At 36.1% G+C, this 16671-nt stretch overlaps 1 protein-coding gene across 2 annotated transcripts in view; it reads left to right on the forward strand.

Moving 5' to 3' along the window:
• The window catches only part of SBF2 (SET binding factor 2), a 231367-nt gene that overhangs the window by 95923 nt on the left and 118773 nt on the right, over positions 1 to 16671 (forward strand). For both annotated transcript variants that reach the window (XM_066187541.1, XM_066187542.1), the window contains exons 3-4: positions 3701 to 3838; positions 16438 to 16551. In XM_066187541.1, coding sequence (XP_066043638.1) covers positions 3701 to 3838; positions 16438 to 16551 — 252 coding nt within the window. The remainder of the gene's footprint in view (positions 1 to 3700; positions 3839 to 16437; positions 16552 to 16671) is intronic.

Consider the following 16671-nt stretch of genomic DNA (forward strand, 5'->3'; position numbering starts at 1 on the left):
TTGATACAGAAAACAATGTAAAGTGCAGAGAGAGCAGTCTGTGGCGACACAGACCCAGCTAGAATATTGGTTTGATTTTTTGTTGTGGACTTGATGAGCTCGGGCTGCAAGCCCTGAAGAAAATAATCAATTTCTAATGTGCAGTTCAGCAGCTGGGTCATTTCTGATCAAATATCTGAGATACGGATATTACAGTTTTGCCATGGTAAGGATACAAAGGACTAAAACTTTTCTTTAATGAAACTTGAATACTTTATAATTACTGTTCATTATCATTATTTTCTCTCTCTCTCTAAAAAATCATTATATTATTATATTATCATAGTATTAATAATATGTTATAATTATTAGTCTTCATATTCACAGCAGCCAACAAGCATTCTTTCTAGGAATTCTAAATCCTCCAGTGCTTTAATAGAAATTGTGACAATTTCAACATTTTCTTAAATTTCTTCAATTTTTCAACAGACTTTGAAATGCTCCTTGGGGAAGTAGTCATGGCCTCAAACCACTGGGTGTTCAAGCCCATCTTTGGATACACTCCAGTATCTCAATGTCCTTTTTCAAGTGAGGGCACTCAGGAGCATCTACTCCATGACATGTCCCTTCCCATTCAGGATGTCCTAGGATTCTGGACATCAAAGCTGTATACAGTATATCCAGGGGATATGCTGATTTATGCAAACTGTGTATTTTATTAGAGAGGGACAAGGCAGGCAGTAGCAGTACAGCTGTGGCTCTAGCTTAGAGAGAGGGAACAAATCTATGAATCAAACAAAGATGATGTGTTTAGCTTATAAAAATCAGAAGAAAGAAATGTCACTTTTAAACATCAATTATTCATGTCTAGACTTTAACAAGAAGACTTGTGATGATGTCATACAATTTTTTTGGAGGTAACCAACTCAGTTACAGTGGTTTAAAAGGCCATGCATCATTTTAAAATCTGTCTGGTTTCTTGTTTAGTCTGAGAGCATTTGTGGAATAATTAAGAGAAAGTTCTTTGCTTCAGTGGGCACCTGCAGTTTCAAACAATGTGTACAGTGTAATTTCAGCACCTGCAGTATAAGATGTAGTGCTTCTTCTTCAGTGCAATTTCTGCGTATCTGCAGAAAATTTTAGAAGGCAATCATTCGTAACATGGACTCTGTTTGAAGCACTCACCCAGCATTAGGGGCTTATTCTTATAAGTTGTAAGTTGGATGACCTGCTTCTTTCTTATTTTCACGGTCTTCGATAGAAGTTGTAGTCTGCTTCCAAGAATTCTGGCATAGAAGTAGAACAATATGGAAGCGTGTTGGTTCTTAAACTTCTGGATTTTTTTCTTGTTTACTGGAGGAGCCCCATGACCTTTGGATTATATTCACAGTGATGCTTTTGTCTGTTTTGGTAAAGCATCTGGTTTGGTAAGGAAACATTTTCCTGTTCTTAGTAGCCAGAGAGAGTGCTGGTAATCATACTGGAGGGTAACTTGTATTTATACTATAATTTGGAAAGTTCTTCTCAATGTTGCTTGCATTTCAAATATTGTGCTAATATTTATTACCTTATTTTAAGGAAACTGAGAAACAGTCATTGTTTAATCTCTCGGAGGAGCCTGTTGTCTTTATCCTCAATCTCTTTATTTATAAATTCTTCTAGTTTATTTGAAAACAGACTCTCTGTGCAGCCAGTGGATGTACTCTACTTCAGCTGTTTTCCTCAGCAATCACTAATTGTTGTTTTCAAGTAAAATAGTTAAATCTAGAAAGCATGTTTTATATGCAAGACCACTGAAATTGGGGAGAGTTCTCACCCGTGACATGAGTAGGTTTTAGACATGCATAGATTGAGAGATTGCTATTGACAGCAGCCTGCCTAGATCCAAAGTCTCCTCTGGTGGTTAAAAGTTGAGCTGTTGGGTTTCCCTTTGCATTTCCCAGTCTACAGGGCAGATGTTGGTATAAATTTTATGTAGACCTTAAGAAGCCTGAGCTGCATGAACAGCCTTAGTTTGACCTACCCTTTATGAATAATTTGGTTTCAATGGTGTATCATGGAAAGGTTTTATTTATTATTAGCCTCTTGCTGCATTCTTTGCATTTTGGCTCATTTTGTGAGCTGAGAGCAGTTCACAGTTTTGGGGGTTATCTTGTTGAACTGTGGATTCCAGGCTTCATTTATTACACAGACATACCTCAAACTTTACAATTCGATGAGAACTCTTAATGATTTTTTATTGTTAAACTTTTTAATGATGTTTTTGTTGTAATGTCTTTATATATTGACCATATTACATTATCTTTATGGCAGTCCTGCAAGATTAATAGCAGTATCTTCTTATTTTTAACTGACATGGGATGAAAAACAAAAGGAGATTAGGCCAGTATTATCAAAATCATGGACTAATACTGGATGCTTAACTTGGAATGGCTAGGATGTCTTTCCAGAGTACTTTTTGATGTTCAGAGCAGTTATTCTCAGATATAGAAGGGAGTGTTTAGCACTTCTAAGGATAGAGACTCACAAGTGTTAAGCTGACTATCTAGAATTTGAAGAATGTAACATCAGAAAACTTTGGTTTTGAAGATTTTCCCAGGATCATAAAAGAAGCTGCATATCAGAGGCAGAGTTTTAACTGCTGTTCACCTAAGACTACCCAGGTTTTATTGTAGAAGTTCTGAAGATGAATCTGTAGAAAATGTTTGTTTATAACTCACTCTTTGTGCTCTTTCAGTCTTTAACATCTGTCTAGAGGGATGAGGCAATTCTGGAAACTTGGGATTTTGACCTGTCTGTTTGATTCCTTTGATATCTGCATTGTTTAACAATTCTAGGAATTTATTGTGGGTTTTAATTATTGTTATTACTTTTAATTCATACAAGGGTTATTGCTTTTTTTGCCTAAATTCTAGGTTAATAATTTTGCTATTAAAAATGTACTTGTGATTTTTTTTTTCATGGGTGTCACTTTATCCTCCAGTAAAAAAAAGGAGGGGTAGAGTATTCCATAAAGGCCATCTCAGGTATCCTTGGCAAACTGATCCTGAATTTCAGCACTCTCTTGCATTAGAGAGTATTCATTTAAAAAGGATAAAAAACCTCATCATTTCCACTTTGCTGTTGAGCTGTAGTTCTGTTTGTTCATGCTGCTTGTGTGTGTAAAATTTTAAATGTTTACAATGAAGTTTACAGAAGTAATCAATAAATAGGTGAAAAATACTGTTTTAAAATATTTTTTTTAGGAGTGAGTTTTGAACAATTTTGCAAGTAGGCACAAGTGGTATATATCTGTGTTTGATTAGATAAATTATTGGTGAAATAAGTGAAGAAATTAAAAATGTAGAGATGTTTTAAAACACAAGAATTTAAGCTTCATATTCTCACCTTTTATCCAAATGAAATCTGCTTCATGTGTCAATTTATTCCTGTTATTGCCTGTTCAACACTGCAAAGATGCTCTTGAATACTGACTGTATTTAAAGGAATACATTTTCTTTTCACAGTGTTTATTCTCTCCCTTGATGGTTATAGAACTCAATTTATCTCAGTCTGACCAAGTTCAAGACATATTGGTTTTTCCCCATTTTCTTCAAGTTTTGGAACCCTGCATATGTTCACTTTAAACAAAATGATCCTTGATGATGTTGAAATATTTTCTCTTATTTCTGAAAGCAGTTGGTGTCACTGTTTACATGTGTCTGTCTGTTTCTTCCCTTAGTTTTGCCAGCCTGGAGGATGGCAGCTGTCGAAGGAGAGGAAACAGCCAACGTTCTTTGTAGTGGTTTTGACTGACATAGACTCAGAGAGGCACTACTGCTCCTGCCTGACTTTCTATGAAGCAGAGATTAACCTGCAGGTAAGAGATTGACAGTAAGAAACAAAAAATCAGGAAGAAGTGCCTACAAATTATGGATCAGTGTTAGAGAGGGCAAATTGAGAAAATATTTTTCTGTTCCTGCTCAGGGTGCATTTTTCTGTCCTACAGAAATCCATATATTTTTGCAAATGGTGAGTTTGATGCTCTTTTTTGTTTGTTTGGAGTTTTCATCTGCTTTGAAACAAACAAACAACAACAAAAACAAAAAAAAAAACCCCAAAACCCCAGCCAAAAACACAACATAGAATTTCTTTTTCTCCACCACATTTTTTTTTTCAAATGGGATAAGCAATATGGTGTTCCTTTCATTTCCTTTTGTGTTTGACATAGCACGGATGAGTCTCAGCCTTTTTCTAGGAAAAGGTTTATTAACTTCTGCTCCCTCTGCTGGCCTGCTCCGTCAGAACAAATGTGCACAAGGATGCTGTAGTGTAAATCCAGAATTCTGTAAGTGCATTTACTGGCAAGATTTTAAAAACTGATGGAATAATTATTCACTTTTTAGCTGGGTCAGATTTGAGGTGTCAGCTGCTTGGCACTGTTTGTTTTTAAACATGGATTTAATTAGTTTTTGGCAAGTTCAGTCTTTCAAAAAGAGACATTTTGTTTCCCATTTGATGTAAAGTGCTTCACAGAATATCTGCTGTGACTTAATACATAGAATCTTTAGAATCTAGAACCTAGGGAAAACATAGTCCAATCTGTAATTGCGGACTGCTATTGTTAAGTTTTGAAATTTCTTCTTTCCTACATGAAAATTTAAAAAATAAGTAAAACCTTGGCAGTGAGTATAATGGAATTAGTTAAGATTAAATAAATAGCTGAGTAATTTCTTGTTCCTTTAGTGAAGAACTGTATCATTATTGATAATTTTAAGAAAATGTTTTTAATAATCCAAGAGTGCTCTGTTCATTTAGTACTGGAGTTGAAAGGTTACCCTGTTTGTAGAATAATTGAAAGAAGTGTTGTACTACTACTAATAATAATGGTGTGGTTTTTTCTGGGCACAGTTGGAAGCCAGAGAATAATAGTTATTGTCATTTCATTAGTGCTACAGTTTAGTTGGATGTTTTTGTGGACTTTTAGAAGGATTTGAAAGCTGAAATGTACCCCAATATTAGACATATTTTAGTCTTAAAGTTTAATATAGATCAACTGACACATTCCTCTTAAAAAATTAATGTCTGTCATATTTCCTTTATTTTATAAGTAGAGAGTGAAATATTCTGTAGTAATTCTTTCCCAGCTGATAAAAATTTACAATGGCTGACTCTTCCTCCACTCTATGTATTTCATAACATAAACTAAATTTAGCAAACTTGTTATTTATCCTGTGGTTTCTAGCAGCTGCTTTTGATTCCCTATCCACATCTTTGAAGTAATGCTCATCGCAAAACATCCAGTATTAACTAAAAGGTTTTTTTTCTTATGTTGCCTAAGTATTAATACAAAATAACCCAAAGTAAAAAACAATAAAAAACTGAGTGCAGCAGGAGGTTGGTTCTCGTAATGCCATTCCTGGCTGTGTTGTAAAGAATGCATATTTTTCAGATGAACTTGCTGTGGTGAAATTTATTCTATGACTGCATTGTTTATAGCAAAACTTCCTGTTTCTTTCTGAAACCCAAAGAGAATAATTGAATGTGCCCTGTTACATGGTCATTAGACAAGAATTCTGCACGTGTACAATCTGTGATGAAACCTAAGCTCACGGAGCATTGGGCTATGACAGGAATATTGATTTAACCATTCAGATACATGCTTAATTAAACATGCAACATAGTGCCCTGGACTTGAAATGAAATCTACACAGTACTTTGCACAGATAACTACAGTTCAGTTTTTCCTTAACTGAATGATATAACTTGCTGAGGCAAAAGGAAGATTAAATTTCAAAAACAACCCACAAAACCACTTTTTTCCCAGTAGCCCTCACCAGGTAAACCTTGCTGATACATGAGACTGGTCGGAATTCAGCCAGAGCACCAGATGAGATGTTTGGCTTGGCAGAATCATCTTCACCAAAAAAAAAAAAAAAAAAAAAAAAAAAAAAAAAAAAAAAATTAGAATTAGAATCAACCATTTGGAAGTTTCTGTGGTTCATTAAAGCCTGTGAATACTACTAGAGAGCCATCAAACCTTTTTGGAGCCTTCTGCATAATAATACAAACCCTTTAGACACAGTTGAGTCTGAGAAGACTCAAAGGAAGACTCAAGTCAAGAAGACTTCTGTTGTTTTGGGTGCTTCAGTTGTTTGTTACAGGATAATTTATAAATAAATGCTACCAGAAGTGTAAGGAATTTGTACTAATATGGAATATCTAAGTGGTACCATGATAACCTATGGTACAAGTTAATATAACAGCTGTAAAAACTACACAGTCTGCAGGAAAAAAATGTCCTCCCTGCCATCTCTCAAAGTCCTGGATTCAGCTTAGGCTTTTGGCAGTTGCATGTCATAACAAGTTTTCCAGAGGAAAGCACAGGCTCTAGTAATCAGTCAGCTGATGGCCTGTTTTCACCTTCTTACTCCTGGACAGAAAAGAGAATGATGTTTTCTTTGGTGGCATCTAGGAATCATTCTTTGCATGTTGCAGTTCTGAATGACCCAGAATTTAGGACTTGCATGGGTGCTGGTCAGTTTGATAAGCATTCAGCTCTCAAAAAAGTGTGATAATATATAAAAAAACTTTGTTTTTAACTTTAGTCTGATTAATACTCCATATTTGTAGGCACGAGTAAGGTGAAGAACACACTCCATTAAATAGAGGAATGGAGCTCACTTGGTGCTATGTGATTTCAGGTGATACAGCTTTGCCATGGAGTCCTTCATGAATTGTTTAGGATGCTAGTCTCACTTTTTTGTCCCAGCAACGGTTGCTAAAGCTAAATAAGGATATGTTCCTCCTCTGGGATTAAAATGAGGCATTAGACAGTTTGACCTTAACAGCAGAATGAATTGCGTTGTGGGTGCACGCTACTAGAGGCAGTTCAATTAATAGTGATTAAGTTGCTGTCATTTAGAGGCATCCTGAGTATGTTGCAGGGCAGTTCTGTGTGCAAGGTTTCTCTCCCACCTCAAGTTCCTACATGAGTGTAAACAAATCTGAGATACTGTGCTGGTTTCTCCTTCCAGCTTCTTGTGTTTCCAGCACATGCTTGGCTTTATCCAAAGTTCTGTCTGGCTTAAGGTGCTGTTTAGATATTCTAGCAAACTTAGCTGGGTGCCTCATTCACTTCCATGTATCCGCAGGAATTAGGAGGAGGAGAGTAAGTCAAAACATCTCTATTTCCCTTCCTCACACAGTGCCTTGAAAGTTGGTTGGTTTTTTTAGAGGGGCTGGGATGATGTGGAGGTGTGTGATGTCCCATTGCTGTATTTTGATTGCTTCCATGGACTTCAAACCTCATAGGTTTGAAATCCACTTGAAATGTCATTGATTTGGAAAAACCTTGTCCTATCAACCAAAAAAAAAGTCTACTTAGTTTATTTTTCTGGCAGCTGAAGCCAGAATCTGTTGAGCAGCCAAAGGGTGTTCAGAAGAATCATAACATAGATCTACAGAATGCATCCATAAAACTCAGTTCCTCTGTGTTTGTAGCTTTATTAGTCACCAAAAAAAAAAAAAAGTATATATTTGTATACATATACATGTATACATTAATATGTTTAGTTCTGTGTGGTGTACACAGTTTGCTAAAATGAGGTTTTTATTTCTAACAGCAATTTCTGCATGTTACCACTTAGCAGACAAGGACTTGATTTAATACTTTTGACTCAGCAGATACTTCTAGTGACCTCAGTTGTGCTTCTTACCAGTTACGCAGTTAGAATTTATATTAAAAATGTTTGGAAGAGCACCACAGATAGAATCTTTTTTAAAAAATGTTGACTCAGATAATTTAGGACCATAGTGGTCAATTTGTACATTGCTTTGCACTTGGAAAGAAATTTGCCCTCTCTTCCCAACCCCGCCATCAACAAATTAGAGGATGATTTATGCCAGCAATTGAGCCTGTGCAACTGCATTTCTTGCATTACAGAAAATCTGCTCAGTGAGATCAGCACATCACCACAAACATTTGTTTATAACTATCTTATTACAAGATTCTCTCATTCTTGTGTGTTGTTGTCTCGAGTGTATGTGTGTTAAAACATTGCGATCACAAATATAGGATTAAATATATCACTCTGGAAAATGGACATAAGTAATAATTCACAGCTCTCCTGTTTCCTGCCATTCACATTCTCTTCCTCTCTCTGCCCTCCCCTGCAAAAAGAGGAAAAAGAACTTGTAAAAATCCCAAACCATAAAATGGCAGATTCACAACATTCTCGGATATTTCCTGAGTCAAGGGAAAAACTGCCAACAAAATGATTGTGCTTCATAAAGTTATAATTTTTCAGCTTGGACTGGAGAGTTGGTGATCCTGCTGTGATAAAGCATATGCTGCTCAATGAGTCACTGATGTTTGGGTTTTATCAGAGGGTGAGAACACTCGGTTCATTTGTACCTGTCCTGTGTGGGAAATCTGAGCCCCCTTTGGGTATTAGATGAGCATGTTCTTCCTAAAATGAAGTTTAATAATCTTTTGTTAGTATCCCAAATGATAATTTTATTCTGAAAATTTCTTCGTATTGTCAATGCCCCAAAGCACATTTTGTGGAAAACCGCCCCCCCAATTTTAAAAGCAAAGTTTAGTATGTTGCGTCATCATCTTTCTGAATCTACTGAAAAATGGCTGTTGTGACATTGTATAGAGATTTAAGTAATGCCTTATATCCTTTCTATTCTGGTGTAAAGGCCAGGTTGCAGATAATTTTCTATATAAGAAACAGACTTGTATTTTTTTTATTGTCTTTTTATACATTTAAGGTCCTCTTTAGGCCAGAATTCAAAGTTGAGAACAGTTGTACAGAGGAAATCATATTTCCAGCTTAATAACTCTGGCAATAATTTCTCCTGCCCTATTCATCTCCTGGCTCGTGCATTTGCACACACATCCCCGAGCTGAACTCATGCTTTTGCAGGGTATGAAAACTTGTGTTGGGTAAAGGTCACCTTGTCCTCTTAACTCCTGTGTTGTTGAACAGAGGCCCCAAGTTCAGCTCACAGGACAAGGAGATGCTATCTTTTCAGCAGAGGCATTTCTTTGTCAGTAGAGATCAGATTCAGCTGACTTTTGAACAGTAGTATAATACTAATTCAGCAATTCACTGTAAGTCTTTTCAGTGCACTTCCCCATATGCTATTCAAAGGGATTAACTGTGTTTTAATTAACCGAAACAATCTCTGTGTGTAAAATTTTGCCTTGGTGAATGTCTACATATGCTGTTCTATATTCTTAAAAAAACCCCCAACATTATAGTGAGTTAAAATAGGGTATGAATTACATAATTCTTAGATTTGAGTTTTGCCATTTGTTCTGCACGTGTTTTGTAGGTGTCTGCAGTTTTCTCACCTTGGTTTAGGTGTGTGAAGTTAGAAAGGGTGGAATTCATGGGGCAAGTTAGCTGCCTTTGGGAAAATTCAGAAAGGTATTGTAAACTTGAAGCTCTGAAATGTTGTTTGCTTATGCATAGCTATCGCTTAGGACCTGGTACTGCAGTTCTTTCCCATTCCTCAGTGGTAAGGTTAACACATTAAAAGCAGTTACTTAATGCTATTAATTATTGCCCCATGGGGTTTCAGCATTTGCAGGGCAGCTCAGTGACATCACCTTGGACTTCCCAGATCCTCTGGGGCTTATACCCCAATGTGGCCTATTCCAGAGAGACACTTTGGCTGGAAAGCTGTACTGAAATGTGCAAAGCGTGGGTGTGAGGTTACTTTGGTTCCAAAGTGCTTTCAGTGGTTTTATGTGATAATTCATGTCAACACCTTAGGGAGGTTTTCCAAGTGAGGTGTATTAAATGGTAAACATCTAATAGATTGGGGTGGTGTGAATTTTGTGTAATGCTGGAAGCGTTGCAAACCCTTTCCTATCACATTTGTACTCTGAAGTGTCAGTAGTACATAGGAGTGAACAAACTGACCTGTCATAAAAACTTGAGATTACTCTATTTGATGAGTTTATGATCTTCATGTCATTTTCTCTCTTTGATCCTTATCTGTTTTTAGTTGATAGGCTCCTTATACACTGTGCATTACTACAGTGTATTATCCCCAATTTGAAATAATTAAATCCAGATAATGGCTTTTATACTGGTTTAATTTTTTCCAGTATAAGTTTAGCTGCAGTGGTTCTGTGCACGTAGGCAAACCACAAAGCAGATCTATTCACCTGTGGTTTTAGCTCAGTACAGCAGATTGCAGGCAGGCTGCAGATTTGACTTCTGGCAGCAGTCAGCTTAGTTTATTTTAACTTTCATACATGTGTTAGAATTTATTGGATACATGCATTTATATACTCTGACAAGTAAATAAAATTAATTGATGCTGAATGTTTTTTGGCCTTTGATTGTTAATAAAGCAGCTAAGCATGTATTTGGCTGCAAATAGGACAAGCAGAGACCAAGTCACATGAGGAGAAAGGGATCTGTCCCAAATGAGTAATTGGCATAAGATTACTAGAGTAAACTTCAAATGATTCTTCCTAAAATAAGAAATTGAGCATGGTCTCTAAATCTTTGCTGGGCAGTTAGTAGAAAAACAACAGGCTTGCTGAACTTGGCATAATTTCAATGCAAAATTTTGCATTGGGCAAACTGGTTTTGACATAATGAAGTACTAGAGTGCAAATTTGTAATGAGAGATGTTCGTTCTCTTTCGAAGGGTGAACGAATTCTTAAAGCACAACTCTAACTTCACTTTCTGCTCACATTTGATTTCCTTGGAGTTTCAAAAAATGCCTGCCAGCTTCCACCCTCAGAACAGCACTGCTGCATCTAAGGCCTTGTGTTTTCTAACTTTTCTATTAGTACCTCAGTTTAAATTGATTTTCCTCCCTCTGACATGAGGATAAGCCTAATTTTTCTCTGCTCAGCATGAATCAGAACTGGCATTCCAGATTCTGAAGTCTGGAAAAAAGCTAGGAGAAGAAGGGTGGCTATGGTTCATGTGTGCTGTAATTCAGTTGAATGTTGATGGAGCAAATTGTAATGCTGCACTCAGTAGTAGAGAGAATTTTTTTGGACCACATTGGTAAGTCCTTTTGATCTTTCATAATTGACTTTGGTTCCTAATGTTGATTTTGGCTAGATGGTTATCTCTAAGTTAAATGTCAATATTTAGAAGCAGAGCTGACATCTTAAAATAATGCAACTGTTGTGGCAAAATTAGGTTTATAGAAGTTCAAGAGGAAACCTTAAAGTTTGAAGACTAGATTGTGGCAATTAATATCTCTGTTTAATAAAAGAAGATAAGGTTAATACGAGTGAAGTTGATTTTTAAAGCTTTGTTTTTTGGCGGCCACATCTATTGCCTTTAAATGAGTTGCAGTGTTTCACTGAAGTAGCACAAAATCAGTCACCTTTTTCTTCTAGAAGCTTTAACGTAGTTTTTTAACCAGAAATTGAGACTTGCATGAAAATGTCTGGTTTTGTCCTGATTTACCCCATGCAGCATTGAAACACATCCAGATGTGAGTTACAGGAAGTGTAATTTTGTGGGAGTGAGTGGGAAGCAGAGAGATGTTTCATAGTCCGTTGCCACTCGATGGAAAACTTGGAGTGTAAGGTTAGCCTTTATCAGTCATAGGTAATCCACAAAAGTCTTAACTTAGACATAAATGTACATGAAATGAAAATAATCCATGGCTACAAGTACCTGTTTCCTTGTTACGTGCATGATGCACTTATTTAATATTTATTATATTGAATTTATTTAATATACGTTTCACTCTTAATGAAGTATTTTGCTCTTAATTGACTCCCATTTATCTGAGGGAAATATGCAATATTTTATTATCATAATTACCTTTTGTTTAATACTTTTTCTTCTGGTACCAGGCTTTCAAACTCCAGTCTTACTACTTGATAAAATGCTGCAAACTGTGCTCAGCTTTACACTTTTTTATATATGTAGAGGGATTTTTAGAGCAAAAGGGCACTGAATAAACAAAAAAATACCTTACTTAATGTGTATACACTTAATGTGTATAAACAAGTATTCAATTTTAACTACAATGATGGAGAAGGTATTAAACCTGTTTCTAGGATCTGGAACATCATACCTGATCTGCTGATGACTGCAGTTGTCAGTTACCTTCCTCATTAAAAAATGTTTAAATAAAAAACTTGAATTCGTCTAGTGTGGGCTTGATGCCATATACGTCCCTTGGCTAATGTGAGAAACACACTGTTTTCAGAAAACAAGGAAACAAATAAATAGCAGAGTGATGATGAACAGTGGTGATCACAGTTAATTTTTCTAAACTGTTGGTTATCAGTCAGGGATCAAAGATGGTTTAATGCATTTATAAATTCAGCTGCTTTTATTGGGCAAGTTCAAAAACTATGGGGAGATGCATTTAGTTCAACTGGTTGGTTATTGAATATTTTAATTTACCCCATCACTTGAGGTCACAAATACATTCAGTGGCTACTTCTAAAACAGAAGAAAGGGCAACAGTTGCAATACGTGCACTCTCTATTTTTGTAAGAACCTCTGAAACTGATTATTGTCTCATACATATATGCGTATACTTTAGATGTGAGTGCGAACACTTGTTAAAATACATGAAAACACTTGAGTTTAAATATATGTGTTGGTGTGCTCTGAGTGTACTGAACACACACACACACACAGACACAGACACACACACACACGTATTTTTTGGCCAGTCTCTTAAGAGGCCACTTTATAGCGATAGCAGCCAAGTTGAGCAAAATGAAATTGCATCCTATGACCTTCAAAAGAAGTTTCACCATATTCTGAGTTTGTTTTTCAATTATTATTAATGCAGAAAAAGAGAGGGGAAAAAAAGAGAGCAAGTGAATAAATCAAACCCTCTGCTGTAAAACCAGGTAAAATTTTTCTGTTCAAGCTTATGATATATCCTCAACCATGTTCTACCTATACAAGAAATAATTGCTTGTTTAATTGTGTTTTGATTTTTTTCAAGGATTTAATCTTGGCTTTAGTCTTAAAATTGTTTGTCTTAATTTTTCCTATACTTTTTTTAATGTCATGTGACGTAAATGTTAACATTCAGTACTGTGATGTTGGATGTAAGTTTTCATGATAGTTTGCAATATCCAGTAATTTCTTTGGGAAAACTGCTCTAAGGACATAAGTCAGCTGTAGTTTACAGATCTCTGCATTATATTCTCCTTATAACTTTAGAAACCAAGTCAGTATGCAGAAGAAAAGAGGATTCTGGGTGTGACAGGCAGGGACCAGGACCCTGGTGGGATTTGGTCATGTCTAAGTACAAGGGACCAAATATTTAAAGCATGGTGAAATCATGGATTACCACAGATCATGCAGTTCTTTGATACCGTTAGATCAGTCTGAGTTACCTATTCTGTAGCCTATGGAAAAGTCTTTTTCAAGGCTTTATTAACTGGATGATAAAAAAGAAAAATTATTCATTTCCCTTCTCAAGGCATAGGTATTTCTGGATTAGATTTCAGATGTTTGTCACCTGTTAAACTAAAAGAAATTGTTAAGGATCTGGAACACTGATTTGCTCTCTAGTGGTACATTTTTCTAAATCTAGCTGTTCTCTAAAGTTTGCTTATTTCAAATAAATAAAAAGAGAAAAATGGGAAAAAATAATCTCTTTCAATATTAATTAGCCAAGGCAAATTCAGGGAAGGGCAACAGAGCTGGTGAAGGGTCTGGAGCACAAGTCTGGTGAGGAGCTGCTGAGGGAGCTGGAGATGTTTAGCCTAGAGAAAAGGAGGCTCAGATGGGATTTTACTCTTTTTACAACTCCATGAAAGGTGATTGTAGCCAAGTGGGGATCAGTCTCTTCTCTCAGGCAATAGTGACAGGATGAGAGGACACACCCTCAAGGGGAGGTTCAGGTTGGACATCAGGAGGAATTTCTTCACAGAAAGGGTGATCAGACCCTGGAATGGGCTGCCCAGGGAGGTGCTGGTGTCACCATCCTTGGAGCTGTTCAAGGAGAAACTGGACATGGCACTCAATGCTGTGGTCTAATTGGCAGGGTGGTGTTCAATCATAGGTTGAACTCAGTGATCTCAGAGGTCTTTTCAACCTAAATGATTCTGTGCTCTGTAATTTAAATTCATCTTTCACTCTGTGTATCTTTAGCAAAACTTTCCATACCATCCATTTATTCTTAGTTAAGTTGTAAATGAAATGCTGCATATATAAAATAAAAAGTCATTGTAAAAAGCCCCCAACATAACAAACTCTTTCGTTTTGCTATTTTTTATTAGAGAATATTTTTCCTTAGGTGGGAAGAGGGATAAAGAAGGATGAAATGTGTGTCTGTCTGACCAGAAGTGTAAATAGAATCACATTTGTGGCTTTACTGCTTTGTAATTACTCATGGTACAGAATGCTTATGCTGTTAATACTTTGCTTGAAAAGTAGGTTAAAAGTCATGTGTTTGAAATGATTATCTACTTAGTCTAGTGACTCCTAATAATGTGCCTGTGTGCCTGTCAGAATGTTGAGCTGGGGAAGAAACACAGCAGTCACATTGCATTTTTCTGTAAATCTTTTATGGTGTAGGCGAGAGTGGTTTAAGCGTGTAAGTGCTTTATCAATCACTGTTGTACTGTTGTCGTGCCCTGAAAGCTTTAGATCTAATTATGAATTAATTCAAGACTTGATCTGAAGTTGTGTGGGCTTTATTAGAAAGGTCTTGTATGGAAAGCTCCTCCCTGCCTATGCACCCTGAGGTTTCATTATCTTAGGACCATGTGAATATGGAGGAGCTTCCATGTTCCCTCGCCTTTAGAAATGTGGAACGTGTTTTAATTTCATGTTTCCTAACATCAGAGTCCACAATTTGTCAGGTATCCAGAAACTGTTGTCTTTATGCCTAGAACTCATACTTGCTCTTTAGAATGGTTGATACAGCAAACTTCTGCTGATAATTAAAAAATTTGGGGATTTTGGGGGGCGGAGGGAGAGAACTGTAATTCCTGTAAAAGCTCTCCCTGTCAGCATTAAAATGGATGAAAATTAATGAACCTGTGTGGGATGTGTTACTCTCGAGTTATTGTGTTTCTCTATGAATTTGTGAATCACAATTTTATCTTAGAAATGAGATGCAAACTCAACTAAGCACATACATTGTGAATGCATTGCCTGACATTTGGGTAAAATTTACTGTACGAAGCCAAGTGTTTGCCCATATGTGTATATATATTGTTGAACCAGCTGGTTTTATTTTGGTATGAAAGTGTTGTACTGTATTAACTAAACCATTCTGATCAAGACCGAAGTACTGTCTTTTTTCATCATTTTACCTTGAATGCTGAATTGTGGGTTAGCATTTGACTAAAGAAACTGTGCATTCTCAATTGAGGTTGTGAAATAAAGCTCATGAACTCTCAGCATTCCTGGCATTTAAGAGCATTTTTATCAGATTTTGTCCATTTAGGAGAAATGTTGGAATTTTTTTTTTTTTAAGAAACTGAAATGATAAGTAGTAATGTGACAGAAATAGAAGGCAGATATTTCATGTTATCATATGAAAATGGATGTAATTTTTCTCGTGTTCCTAATTAAGATAATATAGTGATTTTTGCTTGTAAGAATGCTTGGTCAGAGGAACAAATAAAAGAAATTTGGTGGGTGGTGCGGGGTTGTAGAGAATTACATGCAGAAATTGGAAAGCAAGGACATTCTGTCATCTGAAAACTTAATTTGTCAAAGAATGTATGGAATTTTAGAAATGAAAATATTTAGTGACATCTTCAGTTTTGGCTATGAATAATAATAAACTATTTGTGATTGAAGAAGTTCTGGCAAGAAGGTTATAGCCACTTGCACAATATCATGAACAACTGCAAGTTTATCTGCACTGTGATGTTCTCTTTTCTTTTTTTTCTTTTTGTAACCTTAGTGGTTCTTAAGTGGGAGGGAATTTTTTTTTTTTTTTGAGAAATATGAATGAGTTTTCTGGTGAAGAAATTTCTTTAAATTCCAAATTCACTAGGTCAGGCTGAAGATGACATTGCAGATAATTCAGCTGTAGTGTTAGTGGGAATTCTGTAAGAAATTGGATTATATTAATATAAGGAGGACAACCAGACATTCTTTTGTGAAAGGCATGATCTCTGTATTTGGAAAGAATCAGCTAACACTTTGATGTGGAAGGATCCTGTTCTGGGATCCGCTTCACTATCTAAAATGTGCAACAGAGAGTATTTAATGTGAAACAGTGTCCTGTTAAACTGCTGTCTTATAGGAACTGTATTTTAGGTACATTGGTGCATGACTTGAGTTTTAATAAACTGAATTACATCTAGAAGCTTTAGAGAGTTCAGGCAACCATTGGAGTGTGCTCCTGTTACTTGATTTTGTTACCAGTTTCAGAGAATACTGAATACTTTTCTGAAGCTCTGAGAAATGTTAACTTTTGGTGAAAATGCTAACATTTTTGTTTAAGTTTTCTTCCTGCCTATTAATTGAAGTGTTTCTGTTTTCAAGGGAACGAAAGAAATTGAAGGCGAAGAGGAGTCTGGTTTAATTCAGCCAGCAGAAGTATTTGCTCCTAAAAGTTTGGTGTTGGTGTCCAGACTAGATTATCCGGAAATTTTCAGGGTAAAGAACTTGCAATTGCTATTTACAACATATCAGCAGGAAAATCTGCTTTTAAATAAGTAACAATGACAGTACTTTTGATTTAAAATATCTCACTCAGGATTGATTTGGGAATTTAAG

This window comes from Chamaea fasciata, unplaced genomic scaffold, assembly GCF_029207755.1.
Source record: "Chamaea fasciata isolate MVZ Bird 193981 ecotype frontalis unplaced genomic scaffold, bChaFas1.0.hap1 SCAF_7, whole genome shotgun sequence".
NCBI lineage: Eukaryota > Metazoa > Chordata > Aves > Passeriformes > Sylviidae > Chamaea > Chamaea fasciata.